This window comes from Boleophthalmus pectinirostris, unplaced genomic scaffold (assembly GCF_026225935.1).
Source record: "Boleophthalmus pectinirostris isolate CB_2022bp ecotype Guang Dong unplaced genomic scaffold, ASM2622593v1 HiC_scaffold_10, whole genome shotgun sequence".
Lineage (NCBI taxonomy): Eukaryota > Metazoa > Chordata > Actinopteri > Gobiiformes > Gobiidae > Boleophthalmus > Boleophthalmus pectinirostris.
In genome coordinates, this window is record NW_026570971.1 from 1,221,380 (window position 1) to 1,239,046 (window position 17,667).

The 17,667-nt window shown below is 38.5% G+C and overlaps 3 protein-coding genes across 4 annotated transcripts in view; 2 read left to right on the top strand and 1 right to left on the bottom strand.

Moving 5' to 3' along the window:
- LOC129410510 (zinc finger protein 271-like) overlaps window positions 1-17,667 on the bottom strand; it is a 688,773-nt gene that overhangs the window by 63,336 nt on the left and 607,770 nt on the right. The window lies entirely within an intron of this gene.
- LOC129410548 (zinc finger protein 239-like) lies at window positions 156-2,886 on the top strand. Its single transcript, XM_055158990.1, has 2 exons — window positions 156-282; window positions 1,188-2,886. The coding sequence occupies exon 2, from the start codon at window positions 1,210-1,212 to the stop codon at window positions 2,131-2,133; it is 924 nt and encodes a 307-aa protein (XP_055014965.1). The 5' UTR covers window positions 156-282; window positions 1,188-1,209; the 3' UTR covers window positions 2,134-2,886.
- sos2 (son of sevenless homolog 2 (Drosophila)) overlaps window positions 12,963-17,667 on the top strand; it is a 57,589-nt gene continuing 52,884 nt past the window's right edge. Inside the window, exon 1 of one of the 2 annotated variants that reach the window (XM_055158723.1) lies at window positions 12,963-13,830. In XM_055158723.1, coding sequence (XP_055014698.1) covers window positions 13,747-13,830 — 84 coding nt within the window. In that variant the 5' untranslated portion in view covers window positions 12,963-13,746. The remainder of the gene's footprint in view (window positions 13,831-17,667) is intronic. The other variant, XM_055158731.1, reaches the window with a different exon arrangement.

Consider the following 17,667-nt stretch of genomic DNA (forward strand, 5'->3'; position numbering starts at 1 on the left):
TGATTAATGGGATTTGATTCATAATTGTTTTATTATTTATTATTTATTTTATTATTTGATCACGGCTGTTATTAGTATTATTATTATTATTTTATGTGTTTATTTTTAATTAAGTGATTAGTCAGTGGTGTTTCAGTTCACACTCCTCACCAGTGGGGGGCGGTAATGCTCCAGTTGTTGTTGGTCAATAAAACTCCACTGTGGTTCATGTTCAGCTCTGCGTCAGGGACAAACCTGTGAATTGGAGCATTTTTCGGATTCCAAACTGTCTCTTCCTCATCGGTGAGTTTGTTGAGCAACAATCGGTGAATTATTTTTATGATTAGTTCGTATTTGTGTTGTTAAATCGCACTTAGCGTCTTGTTTGTTCGCTCCGCTCCCATTCAAAACCCTGTGGATATTAGCTCCGTTTACTCGCGCTGGGACTTTTTGAAGCTTTCATTCATTATTTTTCCTTTTGAATTTTTTGTCCATTTTGACAGCTTTTTGGGTGAACAGTAAATAATCTCTAGGCTTCCATTTTGTTTTTCCTTATTGAATATGAATGAAGTGACGTAGCTTTATTACTGGAACTATTATTCTTTTGGATTCAACCGCTGCTTCAAACAATAATACAAATACTAAATACCGTCTATTACTGTTGTTGTCCTGTTTGTTTAATTATTATTTAATATATATCAATACATTTAGCTTTAAATCTTTAATACAGGTTGTCTGTGTTTTATTCACACCTCAGGCTCCTTTAAGGACCAGCCTTCTGATGCTGACAATTGTAATTACTCGTTATTTACCGTGGTCGTAGTCAATCTAGCCGACTAGTGTTACAAATACATCCTAGTGGTAATGGATCATTTTACACAATTTGCACAAGCGCCACAAAGAACAAGTCAACTAAAACAGTGTTGGACAAGTGCATGAGCACTCAACTTTATGTTACAGTATATACTATTGGAATATTTCTCATAACCGGGATACAGCGTATACATGCACCATGACGAAACTGGGATATTAAAAACATTCAAAATATCATAACTGTGATACTGATGTGCATGTAAACACACTCACTGAACCATTCTTACATATGATTTACTATGTGTGATTTTATGTGTATTTAGTTACAGTTACTTTATTTGAACAGTTTAAAAAGTGATTTTACTTGACATTTTCTTTCCTTCGTTCTAATGCAGAGCTACAAGATCCACCAACAGAATGGGGTTTACATGTGACCAGTGTGGAAAGATGTGGCCAAGTGCTTACAGACTGAAAGTCCACTACAGAACTCACACAGGAGAAAGACCGTACAGCTGTGACCAGTGTGGGATGGAATTTAAAATGTCTTGTCATCTCGATCGACACATGAGAGTCCACACAGGGGAAAAACCACACAGATGTGAAGTTTGTGAAAAGGCATTTTCCCAGTCAGGCACCCTACTAGCACATATGAGAATCCACACAGGAGAGAAACCATACAAGTGTGACCAGTGTGAGACGGTGTGGCCAAATGCTTCCAGACTGAAAGTACACTACAGAACTCACACAGGGGAAAGACCATACAGCTGTGACCAGTGTGGGAAGGGATTTAAACACTCTAGTACTCTCAGTGAACATATAAGAATCCACACAGGAGAAAAACCATTTGAATGTGACCAGTGTGGGAGGGAATTTAGAAAGTCTGGTCATCTCCATCAACATAGGAGAGTTCACACAGCAGAGAAAGCATTTAAATGTGACCAGTGTGGGCAGCAATTTAAACACATTGGTGCACTCAATGAACATATTAGAGTCCACACAGGGGAAAGACGATACAGCTGTGAGGTCTGTGAGAAGAAATTTTCACAGTCAGGCCACTTAGAAGTACATATGAGAGTCCACACTGGAGAGAGGCCATACGAGTGTGACCAGTGTGGGAAAACTTTCTCTGTATCATCCAATCTAAATAGACACATGAGAACTCACTCCTGGTTGATACTATATGAGTGTGACCAGTGTGAAGAGGCTTTTAGAACATCCCAGGAGCTCTCCAGTCACTACAGAACACACACAGGAGATGAACCAGAGGACTGTGGAGAAAGAGGGGAAGGATTTCAGGTCTGTGAGGAACCATCTGAAACATGTCCAAATGTTCCAGAGTGAAGAGAAAAGCGGCAGCTCTGACCAGTGTGGGACGACTTTGAGACAAGCTGGTCATCTGAAGGTGCACCCTCTTGAACACACTAAAGGAGAAAGAGCTGCTGAGGCCGAATCAAGTGAGACTAAAGTCAGACTCAAAAAGCTGGAGACCAGGCTTCAGAGACTCCAGACTGTGGAACTGAGCTCTGTGTAGTGTCAACAATTAAAAGCTTTAAATTATATGTAAAGATTTTCTTTTCATTAGATTTTAGCTGAAGTTTGTCTATGTTGTTTGTCATTGTATTGTTTTTCACTGCACTTCTCTAATCAGAGACAGACCTGAAATTGCACGTTGTCTTTTTATTCTGTTTTGACTCTTGTTAATAACCCACAACATGTGTTTATTCTTTTGATGGCTGCTGTGATGAAAAATGTGAAGTAAAATATTAGAATTAGAATCTGTTTTAGTGTTTTGCAGATGTAGATAATGTAATAATGTAGGAGACAAAACACAACTCCACAAAACACTGTTTTTGAGGAGGGAAAAGCATTAGAACATGACTTAAAGCTCATAGGAGTCTATTTTATATAATATAGGACCTTTTAAACAAGTTCATCCATTACAGTATTATAATTATTACAAGCCTGTTGAATAATTTGTGAAAAAGTGTTTATTTGTTCATGGTCCTGTTACAGAACATAAGTTTGTAGTGTTCAGCCATTACAGACGAGTGGGAATGTTGTTGTAAATGAATGAATGTGCAATAATCACCAGTTTACCCCAAACTTTCCATTTGTTTGTTTTGTTTTTATTTTACCAACTTGCAAAAACAATATGGTACCATGTATTAGAGAGAGCAGACAATAGACAAGCAATCAAAAGGAAAGCCAGTGGCATTAACATGGACGTTCATTGGTTCAGATAGAAGTGGCAGTAGGCGGCCGCCTAGGGCCCCTGAACCTGGAGGGGCCCCCAACCAAATGCCTTCAGTGCCAGGCCTCAGAGCAATTTGATTTTCTCTCAATATGACATTAAATGAGAGTAGTTTTATATTTAAACAAGAAAACACAATCAAAATAGAATCTGTTAAATCTATTTTAACGGTCAAAGCGTCCCCTCTTTCACGTTAGAATGGACAAGTCAGCTTGACCCCGTGTAGTGGACCAAAGAGAAAGGCAACGACAAGGTATAAAAAGAAGTTTAAATTTAATGAAGTCAAAAAATATATAATTTAACAAAGGTTCAATTGAGGCAAATTATTAACAGAAAAGCCGGGCCCAACTGGGGGAACTCAAAATCAAACTGAACAGAACAAAACTAACCCAACCAGACAAAGGAACAGTGTTTAAATACTTGAGGACCAAATAAAGTGAACACAAGAGGGAGGAATTACACTAATTAATTCACTAAACCAATAACTTAATCAAAGTAACAGAAAGGCAAATAATTATAACACAGAAAATAATAATTGATAATAACATGACCTTAAAGCAAACTAAACAAACTAACTTAGTAAAACAAACTAAATAGTGCTCCCCCCCTTTGCTGAGTCCTGATGGTCTCTCCCAGGGTCCTCTGTCCGTCCAGTGTTCAAAAAAACAAAAAGAACAAGTGTAAGTAAATTAGACTTATATTAACTAAAATGTGTGCACTCAAATTAGAACATAAGTCTAAATAAAGGAATTAAATGATGTGTAATGTAATTAATTAATGTAAGTGAAATTAAATAATACTGACACTATGGAGTGGTGGCAGAAGTATCCACCACACCCTGATTTGAACATAATCACAGCATAATCATAATCATAATCATATGGATGTAAACAAAAATGTAATGTAACTAATAAGACAAGTTTCCAATCCACCCTCATTCAAATAGACGTGTGTGTCTCAAGAACAATGGAGAAAAATAAAAAATACAATAAATAAATGAAAATACACAATAATAAGTGCAAGTGCAGAGATATCAACCCGGTCCCATGAGGTGTCGGTGTTTCAGTTCATCACCACAGAAGCAGTTTATGAGGAGCCCAGCCCATATCACATGATCTTTGTATCCACAGTGTAATGTGTGTATGTGTACAGGCCCATGAACATTAGTGTGATGTTGGTCACACATGAGAAAGTCTGTGTTTACTAGTGTGGAACCAAAATGTGATTGTTCATGAGTTGTGTATGTGTTAGTGTGACTGTAGATCAGTGTGTGTGTTTCACCAGAAAAACAAGAAATGGAAATTATTTTTGTTCCAATTAGAATTTTAATGACAAACGCTGAAAGAGAAAAGAACTGTTATAATTAGTGATTATCTGGAAAACTATTAATATCTGACTCTACAAATGCAGAGAATTATAAATAGATTCTGAGATTTTAAGACACTCCTGTTGCTCGAACTCCATCCTTCTCTTAGTTATGACCAAAAACACATATTTGACCTTGGTTACTTTGACCTTCAACTTTGACTTTGACCAGTCTCAACCTGTAATATCCAGTGTGCTCCGGTTATGTGTGTGCCAACTTGTGTGATGATTGGGTGAATATTTTAGGCCGCAGTTGGTTCAGAAATTGCTGAAATAGCCTATTCTTTATAATGGCGTGACCTTCAATTGACCCGTGTGACCTCAAATAACTTCGGATTGTCACCAAACGTTTTTTTTTTGCGGCATCGGGCACGAGGGTTTGACCCACGTAACAAATTTGGTGACAATTGGTCCATAAATGCTGGAATTATCGCTGGTGGACACACACACACACACACACACACACAGGGTGAATACAAAACCTGGTCAAGCCTTCGGGGACCAGGTAACAAAACAAAACAACAAATCAGTGCATTATAGCGAGGGCCCCAAACACAAGTTCACCTCAGGCCCCCAGATTTCTAACTCCGCCACTGGGTTCAGACCTGATATATTAACAATGTTTAATAATCCATGAGAGAATTGATCTGGAGGCAACAGTTCGATTATAAAGGCACAGTTTAAGGCACGACAGCCACAGCTGAGTTCACAGGAGCCGAGGAGGAGGAGGAGGAAGAAGAGGTGGAGGAAGAGGAGGAGGAGGAAGAGGAGGAGGAGGAGGCTGAAGGGGGCGGTGTTTTTCGGGGAGCACGTTTGGGCGCTCGCCGGACTCTCCTCCTCGTCCATGTTGCAGACGCTGTGGCGGTGGAGTTGGTCTGGTCGCCTTTGTTTGGGTAAGTTTTCTGCAAAAAACTCACTGAAATGCTTCGTTGCAGCCAAAGAATAGCGAAGGAAACAGCGTTAAATGTGGATGTTTTGAGGGCGACGTAGGAAAACTGTTACTTCCATGGTTTGGAGTGGGTAGCTAGTTAGTTTTAGCTAGCAAATGCAAAACAGAAAGGGTCTAACAGCACAGTCACTTGGCAAGAAACATGGAAAAACTGAACTAATGTGTATACCGTAGATAATAAATACGTAATACATGATTTATAGTTGCTTCAGTAATAATTGGTACTGTGCGTAAATGTTTTGCGCACGTATTTACGCGCATCAATACTTATTTAAACTACTTCCTGACAGAAAAATTGCGTTATGCTTCAAAAGTAGAAAGTCTATACTCAAAAAGGACAATAAATAACCCGGAAGAACAGAATTTCTCGGACAATCTTGCAGCCAGCTAACTCTTGGTCGTATCCTCGATAAACTTCATTTATTTTCATCAAAACCGAATTATTTCTAAAGTTGTGATTCTAAAACTGTATTTGAATCGTTTTTGTTGCATTTCTTTTTGCGCAGAAACCTCGACGATTTGTGGACATGGAGGAAAAGGAGTCGCCCAGCTCACCTACGGACACGCCACAGGAGCGCATGCGTAAAAGGAAAGAGTCGTTCCAGTGCCAGAACTGCGGGAGAACGTTCAGCCGCGCGTGGTCCCTGGTCCAGCACCTGTGGACACACGCGGAGGACAAACCGTTCCCGTGTGACGCGTGTGGGAGCAGTTTTAACTCCGTGGGGAATCTGGAGAAACACCAGCGCATGAAGCATAAATTTAAGAACGGGAAAAGTGAAGAGACTGACGCAACGCTGAACGGATTTGACAACAAAAAAGCCAAAAGGGGAGATAAAAGTGAAACTGATGGAGTTTTGAAAGAACCTGAGCTATGCCAAAAAGAAGAAGCTCACAGAAACGCTGCAAAACATAAACCAGGTGAAAATGAGACCTCGAACAAGAGTGAAAAAAAGAGTAAACTAAAGGCCGCTAATAATAATAATAATCTTAGTTGCGTTTGTAGCAAGTGTGGGAGGAGGTTTTCCAGTAAGTCCCGGCTCACAACTCACCTGCGTTTTCACGACGGCAAACCCATTCACCGCTGTCTGTACTGTGGGAGCGAGTTCATGAGTAAGAACCATTTGAAAATACACGAAAAAATGCACACGGGAGAGAAGCCGTACAAGTGCGATCACTGTGACAGAGTGTTTCACATTCTGGCAAAACTCTACGCCCACACGCTCAAGCACCACAAGGATGCGTCGCGCGCTTCGGAATCGCGGAGCCAGTCGTTTATGTGCTACGAGTGCAAAGAGCAGTTCCCCACGAAGAAACAGCTGATCGAGCACCACTCCACGAACCACAAGAAAGAACGATATCAGTGCAAGTACTGCCAGAAGAGGTTTGTGTATAAACGTTTTCTTGCACATCACGAACGAAGCCACAAACGGGAAGGGACCGCGCCCAATGAGGAAACTCCAGAACCAGATAAACTCCTCGGTCAGAGTAAGAACGCCCCGAACAAGATGCAAACCGCAAATCACAAAAGTTTCAAGTGTGAAAATTGCGGACAAAGTTTCCCGAATAAAACGCAGCTACAAATCCACCAGTTGTCTCATATCGGGAAAGAGCCGTACAAATGTAAATACTGTAACATGAGTTTTCTTAACGAAACGGTTCTGGTTTTGCACGAAAGGAGCCACACCGGAGAGCAGCCGTACAAGTGTGATTACTGTGGGAGGTGGTTTGGGATTCTGGGAAATTTGTACGGGCACATTCGCACGCAGCATCCGGACAAAGAGCTCCCCAAAAAAGAGAGGTTTGATTCTCTGAAGGCGCTCCATCTTCAGGCGCGTTCTCAAGCTTCGACCGTGCCTCCGAGCGTTTCTCAAGCTTCTCCGCAGTCGTCCGTCAAGTCCTCTCCTCAGCTTTCTGCCAAGTCTGTAACCCAGCCGTCCTCTCATACTTCTCCTCAACCTTCTCCCAAGTTTGTACGCAAGCCCTCTTCTCTTCCTTCTCCACAGTCTCCTCCCTCCTCTCCTTCTTCTCAGCCCGCTCCACTTCCTCCTATCCTGAAAATCAACTTGGACTCTGCGAAACGGTACATCTGCGAATACTGCGAAAAGGGATTCAAAACGAAACACCATCTCCTTGAACACCGGTACATTCACACAGGAAAACCTCTCACTTGTGGCGTTTGTGGACACGGTTTTATTCGGAGAAAGAAACTGGAGCTTCACCAGAAATGTCACACCGGGAGAGACCTGTACACGTGCGGCGACTGCGGCTACAAGTTTGCCTCTTTTCAGAAACTGAAAACGCACAAATCGAAAAACCACCCGGACAGCGCTAACCTCAATAATGACAACTACGAGTGCGAGTATTGTGACGAAACTTTTACTTCCTACTGCCTTCTGAGAAAACATAAGGAAATCCACACTCCAGAGAGGGCACCGTGCAAACGCAATAAAGAGAAAGAGAAGAAAGAAACTGCTCCAACATCTGGTTCGTTCGAGGAGGATTCGGGTGCGGAGAAGCAGCTCACCTGTCGAGACTGTGGGACTTTGGTGAAACTGAGCTGTACAACTCTGTCCAATGTTTTTGCTGTGACAAATTTGTCCAGTGTGAAATGCTTCCTGAAAAATCACACGATTATCTAACGAAGCTACCTCCGAGTCTGTAACTTTTTTTTATGACTACTGAAAGTGCCTATTTTTTATACTTTAGATTGTAATTTCACTGCAGAGCGATGTGCCCATTTGTTTTTACATGAATATAAATGTTTACCTTTCAAATATGGGCAGTTATAGTGTTTTATACAAATGTTCAAAGGGTTAAAAAGTTAAAGCTTGTTGTCGTTTTGTTTGTTCTCTTGCATTTCCAAACAGACTAAAGCTCCACACTAAACCAGCGTATGTAGACACAACAGGGACAGCGGGGGAGGTGTCTTGCCCAAAGACCCAACAGAAGTTTGCTCTGACCAAAGGTGAACTTTTTTGACTGACGTGCAAAACACTGAGCTGCCGCTGTATGAAAGTCAAATCGTTCCAAAACTACTGAATGTGTAAATGTTGATTTGTACACTGGTAAATAAACATATATATTTTTTACACTTGCAAATTTTGTTTTTCTCTAACAAAGTACATTTTTCACTTACAAATTTCATAACTAAACAATTTTCATATTTGTTCTTTTTATCTGTAGCTCAATGTTACTTCCTATTTGTGTCCAAAAAAAGCGCTATATTCAGTAAGTCTGATTTATTATTTATTATTATTACTGTCATTATTATTTGTAAAACAATGTGTCAGTGAAAATCTTATTAGTGAATAACAAAATTTATAGTTAAAAAAATGTGGAAAAGAAAATATTTCTTTATGTACCATTGTACAAATCAACATTTACTAGGGATGTAACAATATTCAAAACTCTTGGTACGATATTGTCACGATATGGATCTCGCAGTATGATATTTATTGCAGTATTTTGGAGAGGCTGATATAATTGTAGACGCAACACTTTTTTGCTTTTAAAATACCTTGACAATTTTGGTGTGAATTATTTCCATCATAATCCCAAGAATTCAAGTAAAAAAACATTTTTCTTCATGTTGTCTGCACTGAAATGAATCATGGGAAATGTAGTTCCCGATGTCTTTAAGACGTTGTCACTATAAAACTATGCATTTAAGCAAAGGAACTTGTAATTCAGTATATTGTGACAGTCCACGATATTATTGTGAGACTTTTTGACGATACAAGATCACCATATTTCCATTATTGTTACATCCCAAACATTTATACATGTAAACGTTTTGCAACGATTTGACTTTCATACTGCTGCCCATCAGTTCTGTTCGTGAGGCTATTCTCTCTATATTTATGAAAGAGTCAGAGTCGTTCAAAAGTAGTCACGTGATTTTTAGAGGGTTTAAGAGGGAGGCATTAAGATAATGGTCCGGTTTGTCCACCAGGGGGCGCCACAAGATTCTAAATAATGAATAGGCGCTGGGAGGTTGATGTGCCTCAGGAAAGGTGTTCCAGTAAACAAGTACAAGTGAACTGGGTGACACACTTTTTTTCTGAAATGAGTCATAGGAATAAATCCTAATGCTTACTTTTAAATAAATAAACTACTCAGTTCTTACACTCAGGTAAAAGGATGTGAGTAATGGTAATATTATTCACAGTATTGTTCAGAATTGATAGAGATTTTCAGTATTTTTATACATTTCTGTGACCTCGTATTGTTTACTTGTCTACTGTATTGACTCTGCATTCACACAGTTTAAGACACAAATGTAACAATAAGTTTGATTCTCTGACTTATTTATGACTAGAAAAAGACCTTAGGAATAATACAATGAGAAACAAACATAAGTTCCTTTTTGTCTTTTTGTAAAATAAGAATATTCAGCTTACTATGCCACAACAGCTTACTATGCTACTACTTTGTTTTTTTAATATATAAAACTGGGCAGCTGCTGTTGAATGCATGTATTAAGTGAAATTCAGGATGTTTTTTTTTTTTCTAATTACAAATCTAAATAAACATTCAGTAAATTATTATCAATATATGTCTGTTGGGTTTTTGTAGCCTTAGATTTACTCTACCACAGTGTTGTATTTTATTATTTGTTACACCTTTTGCATCTTATATCCAACTAAAGCATATTCTAATACTTTATATATATTTAAATTTAGCTGTGTAACTATATATATGTATTACTAATATAGTTTCTATTATCCAGTCTCACTGCAGGCCAAATAAGGGTCAAAGAAATTGCTGCTCACACATCACTATATATTACAATAACACAGAGTAAAAATACATTGTAATAAACTTCTAAATGTAGCAATAAAAATAGCAAGAGATTGGTATTAATAAACCCTTTCAAATCTTCTGTCATCAGAATGTTCACAATTCTGGAATGGAGGCAAAATTAAGCAAACATGAACATATTTACAATGATTAACTGATGAGCAAACTTAAATACTAATGTTTTTATGACATTACAACAAAAATTAAACAACAATTTTGAATTTTCAAGGTACAAATCTTATTTCCTTTGCTTCTCTCTTAAGAAGGATGGAAAAATACAGTTTTGTATCCCTAAAATAGTATTTGGGCTTTAGAAAAAGTATAATTTATGATGAAATGTGTAATATATCTGTAGATGAAGTGAAAAACTGTTGTGGGCTCAGCATTTCTGTAAGGATTTGTGCAGTAAAACCTCAAAGTGTGGATTTTGTCTTTGAAAAAATGCTTAGTGTTTATGATAATCTCTTGTCAAATAAACAAATAATGTAAAACACAAAAGTAAACATTTTAAAACTGGGCTCTGATCATTCACAAGTATCTGAGTGTTTTTTCTTTTCCAGATTGTGCTTTGATTTTTCATAATTTGTGATATTCTGAAATTAATTCGAGTTATTCCATGAAAGTCGCATTATGTTCCACTTCACTTTTATCTCCAGCTGCCTCCATTCCGAAATTTAGAATGTTTTTGTTTACAATTTCTCAAACGGTCTATAAGACATAAATTATATAAAAAAAATAGAGCAACTTTCACCTTAATTAACAACTGGAAATCATGTGTAAAAATCTTAATATAGTAGTTTAATTGTCACATAAAAAGTGAATTTCCAGTGCTGGAAGGAAACAGAAGAAAAGGGTCTTGTCCCATCAGAGTCCGTTATAACTGCGCTCTGATCATTCACATGGATCTGAGTGGTTTTCATTTTCCAAATTGTCCTCAGTTTTTCACAATCTGTGATATTCTGAAATTAATCCGAGTTATACCATGAAAGTCGCATTATGTTCCACTTCACTTTTATCTCCAGCTGCCTCCATTCTGGAATTTAGAATGTTTTTGTTTACAATTTTTCAAACAGTCTATAAATAGAGCATAAAAAATAGAGCAACTTTCACCTTAATTAACAACTGGAAATCATGAGTAAAAATCTTAATATAGTTGTTTAATTGTCACATAAAAAGTGAATTCCCAGTGCTGGACGGAAACAGAAGAAAAGGGTCTCTTGTCCCGTCAGAGCCCGTTATAACTGGGCTCTCATCATTCACATGGATCTAAGTGGTTTTAATTTTTCACTTTTTTCTAGATTTTTTCATAATTTGTGATATTCTGAAATTAATTCGAGTTATCCCATGAAAGTCGCATTATGTTCCACTTCACTTTTATCTCCAGCGGCCTCCATTCCGGAGTTTAGAATGTTTTTGTTTACAATTTTTCAATGGGTCTAAAAGACATAAATTATATAAAAAAATAGAGCAAGTTTCACCTTAAAAAACAACTGGAAATCATGTGTGAAATCTTAAAATAGTTGTTAAAATTGCCACATAAAAAGTGATTTTGAAGTGCTGGAGGGAAACAGAAGAAAAGGGTCAGTCCCGTTACAACTGGGCTCTGATCATTAACATGTATCTGTGTGGTTTTCATTTTCCAGATTGTGCTTTGAAAATTGTGATAATCTGAAATTAATCCAAATTATCCCATGAAAGTCGCGTTATTATGATCCTCGGGTAGTCGTCTGTGAACTGTCCCAAGAGTCCAAACTAAAACTCACGGTGAGGCGTCATTCAGCTTTTACGGCCCCCGTCTGTGGAACAGTCGACCTGAGGATCTGAGATCCGCTGTGAGTGTTCATATTTTTAAAAGTAAACTCAAAACGTATATTTTTTATTTAGCTTTTAATTGAAACTTTTACCTTTTTTAACTTAAATTATTATAAATAATATACATTTAAAAATAAATTGAATATAAATTAAATTATCATTACTATTTTACTTTGTCTCCATCTGATTTCAGCTCTCAGTTTTTATTTTTATTATAACCTTTAGGGGCTTTATGTTTGTTTAAATTGCTGTATATATGGATGAAACAATGGGTTGGGGTGGGGGGTTGCTGTTGTTTTTGATTATTGTATTGTAATTTTTCTGTTGCATGTGAAGTACTTTGTGCTACATTTCAAATGTATGAAAAGTGCTATACAAATAAAGTTTGATTGATTGATTGATTGATTATGTGCCACTTCAATTTTATCTCCAGCTGTCTCCATTCCGGAGTTTAGAATGTTTTTGTTTACAATTTTTTCAAACAGTCTATAAATAGAGCATAAAAAATAGAGCAACTTTCACCTTAATTAACTACTGGAAATCATGTGTGAAAATCTTAAAATAGTATTTTAATTGTCACATAAAAAGTGAATTTCAAGTCCTGGAGGGAAACGGTAAAAAAGGGTCTCTTGTCATTCACATGGATCTGAGTGGTTTTCATTTTCCAAATTGCCCTTAATTTTTCATAATTTGTGATATTCTGAAATTAATCTCAGTTATCCCATGAAAATCGCATTATTGTTCCACTTCACTTTTATCTCCAGCTGCCTCCATTCCAGAATTTAGGATGTTTTTGTTTACAATTTTTCAAACAGTCTATAAATAGAGCATAAAAAAATAGAGCAACTTTCATCACCTTATTTAATGACTGGAAATCATGAGTGAAAATCTTAAAATAGTTGTTAAAATTGTGACATAAAAAGTGAATTTTCAGCGCTGGAGGGAAGCAGAAGAAAGGGGTCTCTTGTCCCGTCAGAGCCCGGCTTGTTTACGCCCATGCGCCTGACAGACAGCGCGGAGGGAGACACCGAGTGGAACATCTCGACTTTACCCCAAAAACAGCGCTGCTTGCCCGGCTGCCGCGGACCGCTCTCCTCCCGGACCCCGGAGCTGCCTCTTTCGGGGGGGGATTTACGGGATTTACCTGCGCATCCGATCGCTCTGTGTGTGTGTGCGTGTGTGGGGGGGAAAAAATGACTAAATGTGAAGCAAACGGCGCCGGAGAAAGTGTGCCTTGTTTGGATCTAAACGGGTCGTGTGCCACAACATAAAACTCACCGAGGCCTGGAGTTAGCATTAGCCCGTTAGCTGATCTTACAGGTGTTTGGTCTGAAAATAACCAAACGTAGCTGATAGGTGCGGTTGGTGACAGTTCGACTCAAATGTCTTGACTTTACCTGGACGTGAATGTGCCTGTTATACGCGCTGAGCAAGAATCCGGGATAAAACGGAGCAACATTATTATTAGCCGTTAGCGCTCCACTTAGCATTAAATTAGCTTGTTTACAGCAGGCTAGCCGCATTAGCCCGGGAGCTAGCGCCGTAACTTTATCGCTGCATGTGCTTATTTACCGATGTAGCTGGGGTTTGCGGGGACTGACTCGACGTCGAAGCGGCCATCGGGCTTTAGGGATCGTTTTTTGTTCGCCGCAAAGTGTCTGGATTTTTTCCCCCCGCGGCGCTTGTCCTGGACTGACCCACCCACAGGACTCTGAACCCGGGGGCCGATGCTGACGGTTCAGCCCGGAGCACGGCAACGCCAGGAGCCGCTACAGCCATGCAGCCCCAGCAGATCTACGACTTTTCCAGTGACGAGAACAGTCACAAATGGAGAGGCCTCTTCGTGCAAGCCCTGCGAAAGGTAACGCGAGGTTTTCAGGCAGTGTACAAAGTAGGGGTGTGCAAAAAAATATCGGAATATCGACCTATCGTATCGTTTAATGTGATGATACAGTATCGATATCGTGGGCTACTGTATCGATATATCAGCAAGAGTATTTTTACGTGTGTTTTACTAAATTATTTTGCTACAGTGCTACAGTTTTGTGGCTTGTGGAGTGAAAGGAAACTCATTTATGCGACACATTTGACATTTTCACTGTTTTGATGAGGGCTGGGTATCATTAAGAAGTTGCCGATACGATACTTACCTCGATACACAGGCCTCGATACTATACATACCTCGATACACAGGCCACGATACGATACATACCTCGATACACAGGCCACGATACGATACATACCTCGATACACAGGCCACGATACAATACATACCTCGATACACAGGCCACGATATGATACATACCTCGATACACAGGCCCCGATACAATACATACCTCGATACACAGGCCACGATATGATGCATACCTCGATACAGTGCACTTTTGATTCGGTATGATATATTTCAAATCGATTCGATACAGTTCAATAAAAAATAAATGCTAAATCATGGCTGTGATACTAAAAGTGTTTGTTAAACCACTTCATGTGCAAAATTCATATGAAACTCAAACATTTTAATCCACAAAACGGTGTCAAAATGTCAAATGTGTCACATAAATGAGTTTCCTTTCACTCCGCAAGCAACAAAACTGTAGCACTGTAACAAAATAATTTAGTAAAACATACGTAAAAATACTCTTGGTGATATATCGATACGGTAGCCCACAATATCCATACTGTATCATCACATTAAACAATTCGATATATCAATATTCCGATATTTTTGCACACCCCTAGTTTTGATGATTAAAATGTTTGTGTTTCATATGAACTTTGCACAAGAAGTGTTTTAACAAAGACTTTTAGTATCACAGCCATGATTTAGACTTTATTTTTTATTGAACTGTATCGAATCGATTTGAAATATATCATATCAAATCGAAAGTGCAGTGTATTGAGATATGTATCGTATCGTGGCCTGTGTATCGAGGTATGTATCGTATCAGCAACTTCTTAATGATACCCAGCCCTAGTACAAAGTGTTTTTTATCCTCCTCATGCATTCACGCGCAGCAGCCAGCAGAGGCGTCCGGAGCGCCAACGGGCCGAGCGCTCAACTCGGGCTAAATTCACCTTTCACTCGTCAAAATATGCGGTTTCAGCTACGGGGACGTGTCATTTCTCTCACGTGAAATGTCTCTAGACTCACGGATACTGGCCCGGTACATTACTCATACGAAAACATTGTGGGTCTGCAACCTAAAAATAATGTAATTAGTCATTATTGGGGTTTTCCATTCAATCAAGTTTTAGTTCAACATCCCACAGAGTCACGTCCAGAGTGTGTTATGTTTATGCAGATCATCCCTCCTAGTAGTAGTAGTAGTAGTAGTGGTAGTTGTAGTTGTAGTGGGTGTAGTAGTAGTAGTAGTAGTAGTCAGTGTTGGGAAGGTTACTTTTAATATGTATTTCCCTACAGATTACAAATTACATACACCAAAATGTAGTTTGGAACGTAATCCATTAAATTACTTAAAGTGAGTAATCTGAATACTTTGGATTACTTGATTTGCTGGTTTAGACCTGGTTTAAACCTGGTTTAAACCTAGTTTAGACCTGGTTTAGACCTGGTTTAGACCTGGTTTTAGACCTGGTTTAGTCCTGGTTTAGTCCTGGTTTTAGACCTGGTTTATACCTGGTTTTAGTCCTGGTTTAGTCCTGGTTTAGTCCTGGTTTAGTCCTGGTTTTATACATGGTTTTAGACCTGGTTTAAACCTAGTTTAGACCTGGTTTAGACCTGGTTTTAGACCTGGTTTTAGACCTGGTTTAGTCCTGGTTTAGTAATGGTTTTAGACCTGGTTTATACCTGGTTTTAGTCCTGGTTTTAGACATGGTTTTAGACCTGGTTTAGACCTGGTTTTAGACCTGGTTTTAGTCCTGGTTAAGACCTGGTTTTAAACCTGGTTTAGTGTCCGGCAATGAGTGGAATTACGGGAAAAAATATATAAAAGGGGGATTTAGCCCAAAATGTGAAAACAGTAAAATCCCGCTGTGTAATCCATTTATTTCAACAAAGTAACTGTAATCCAATTACCACTCACTGAAACAGTAACTGTAACTGAATACAGTTACTCATAATTTGTACTCTGATTATGTAACTCCGGTACATGTAATCTGTTACTCCCCGACAGTAGTAGTAGTAGTAGTAGTAGTAGTAGTAGTAGTAGTAGTAGTAGTAGTAGTAGTAGTAGTAGTAGTAGTAGTAGTAGGGGTGAGCAGAAATATTGATATATATTGATGTATCATTTAATGTGATGATAGAATATGGATATCGTGGGCTGCTGTATCAGTATATCGGCAAGAGTATTTTTGTGTGTGTGTGTATTTTATTAAATTATTTAGTTACAGAGCTACAGTTTTGTGGCTTGTTCAGTGGAAGGAAACTCGTTTATGCATCAAATTTGACATTTTCACTGTTCTGATGATTAAAATGTTTGTGTTTCATATGAACTTTGCACACGAAGTGATTTAAAAAAGACTTAGTGTCATAGCCCTGAATTAACCTTTATTTTTTACTGAATCATATCGAATTGATTTGAAACGTATCATATCGAATCAAAAGTGCACTGTATCGAGATGTGTTTTTGTATCGTGCGTGGTCTATGTGTGACACCCAGCCCTAAGCAAGAGTAGCAGTACGTCAGTAGCAAAGTAAGAGTAGTAGTAGTAGTATCAGTAAATATGTTCTTCTAATTGGATTTCATTTTAAGGGAGTAGTCATTCTGTGGGTTACTTTTTCCATCTACTTGAACTTCCATCTTCTTCTCTCCCATGTGCAGAATCAAATTAGTAAATCCTCGTTCATGTAAATTGACACCTCAGTCAGTACCGTAATTTCCGGACTAAAAGTCACTCCGGAGTTTAAGTCGCATCAGCCAAAACATGCATAATGAAGAAGAAAAAAACATATATAAGTGGCATTTTTGGGGCAAAATTAATTTTATAAAATGAGAGAGCAAGTGCAGACATTTCGTGTGTAAAGTCAAGTTGTAGTAAAAAACGACAGAAGAGAGAAGAACAGACTGTAAACGTCACATATTTCACAGTTCTTCAGATAAACTATAACATAAACACAAGTTTAACCAAACGCTCCATCTCACTCCAAATCACTAAATCCTATCAATTCTTCATCCTCGGTGTCACTTCTGAGCAACTCCAACAACAAAATCTAGCTTTTAGCCCGCGATGAGCTTTTTTTGTTTTCTTTATTTCAGTTCGAGTTTCCTCCGCTTTTCTCCTCCTTCTCCACTTTCTTTCTGCTGCTAGATTTCCATTTTTGGCTCCATATTTCACAAATTGCAGCTTGGATCTATAATAAAAACTTTTATTATCAGGACAGAGGCTCTTTCTGCAGGAGACACGCGCAGTAGAGCCAAGTGACAGTGGCGCAGGAGGAACAGGAGCAGCAGATACTCACACACAAGACTTGAACCTCTCCACGCTTCACACTTCACTGTCAACATTACAAACATGTGAAATTATAGATTTTAATATGTAAGTCGCAGGAAACACCCAAACCATGAAAAAAAGTGCGAGTTGTATCATATGAGTATGCATAAAAACACTGATGGCTGTCCATAAGTGTCACTCAGTGTGTCACTCTTGAAAATATTTTGTTTTGTTTCTGCTCAGTCTGCCTCATGTGCTCTAGGGTTGAAGTATCTTTGCATCCTCTACATCCTCTGCTCTCACACCT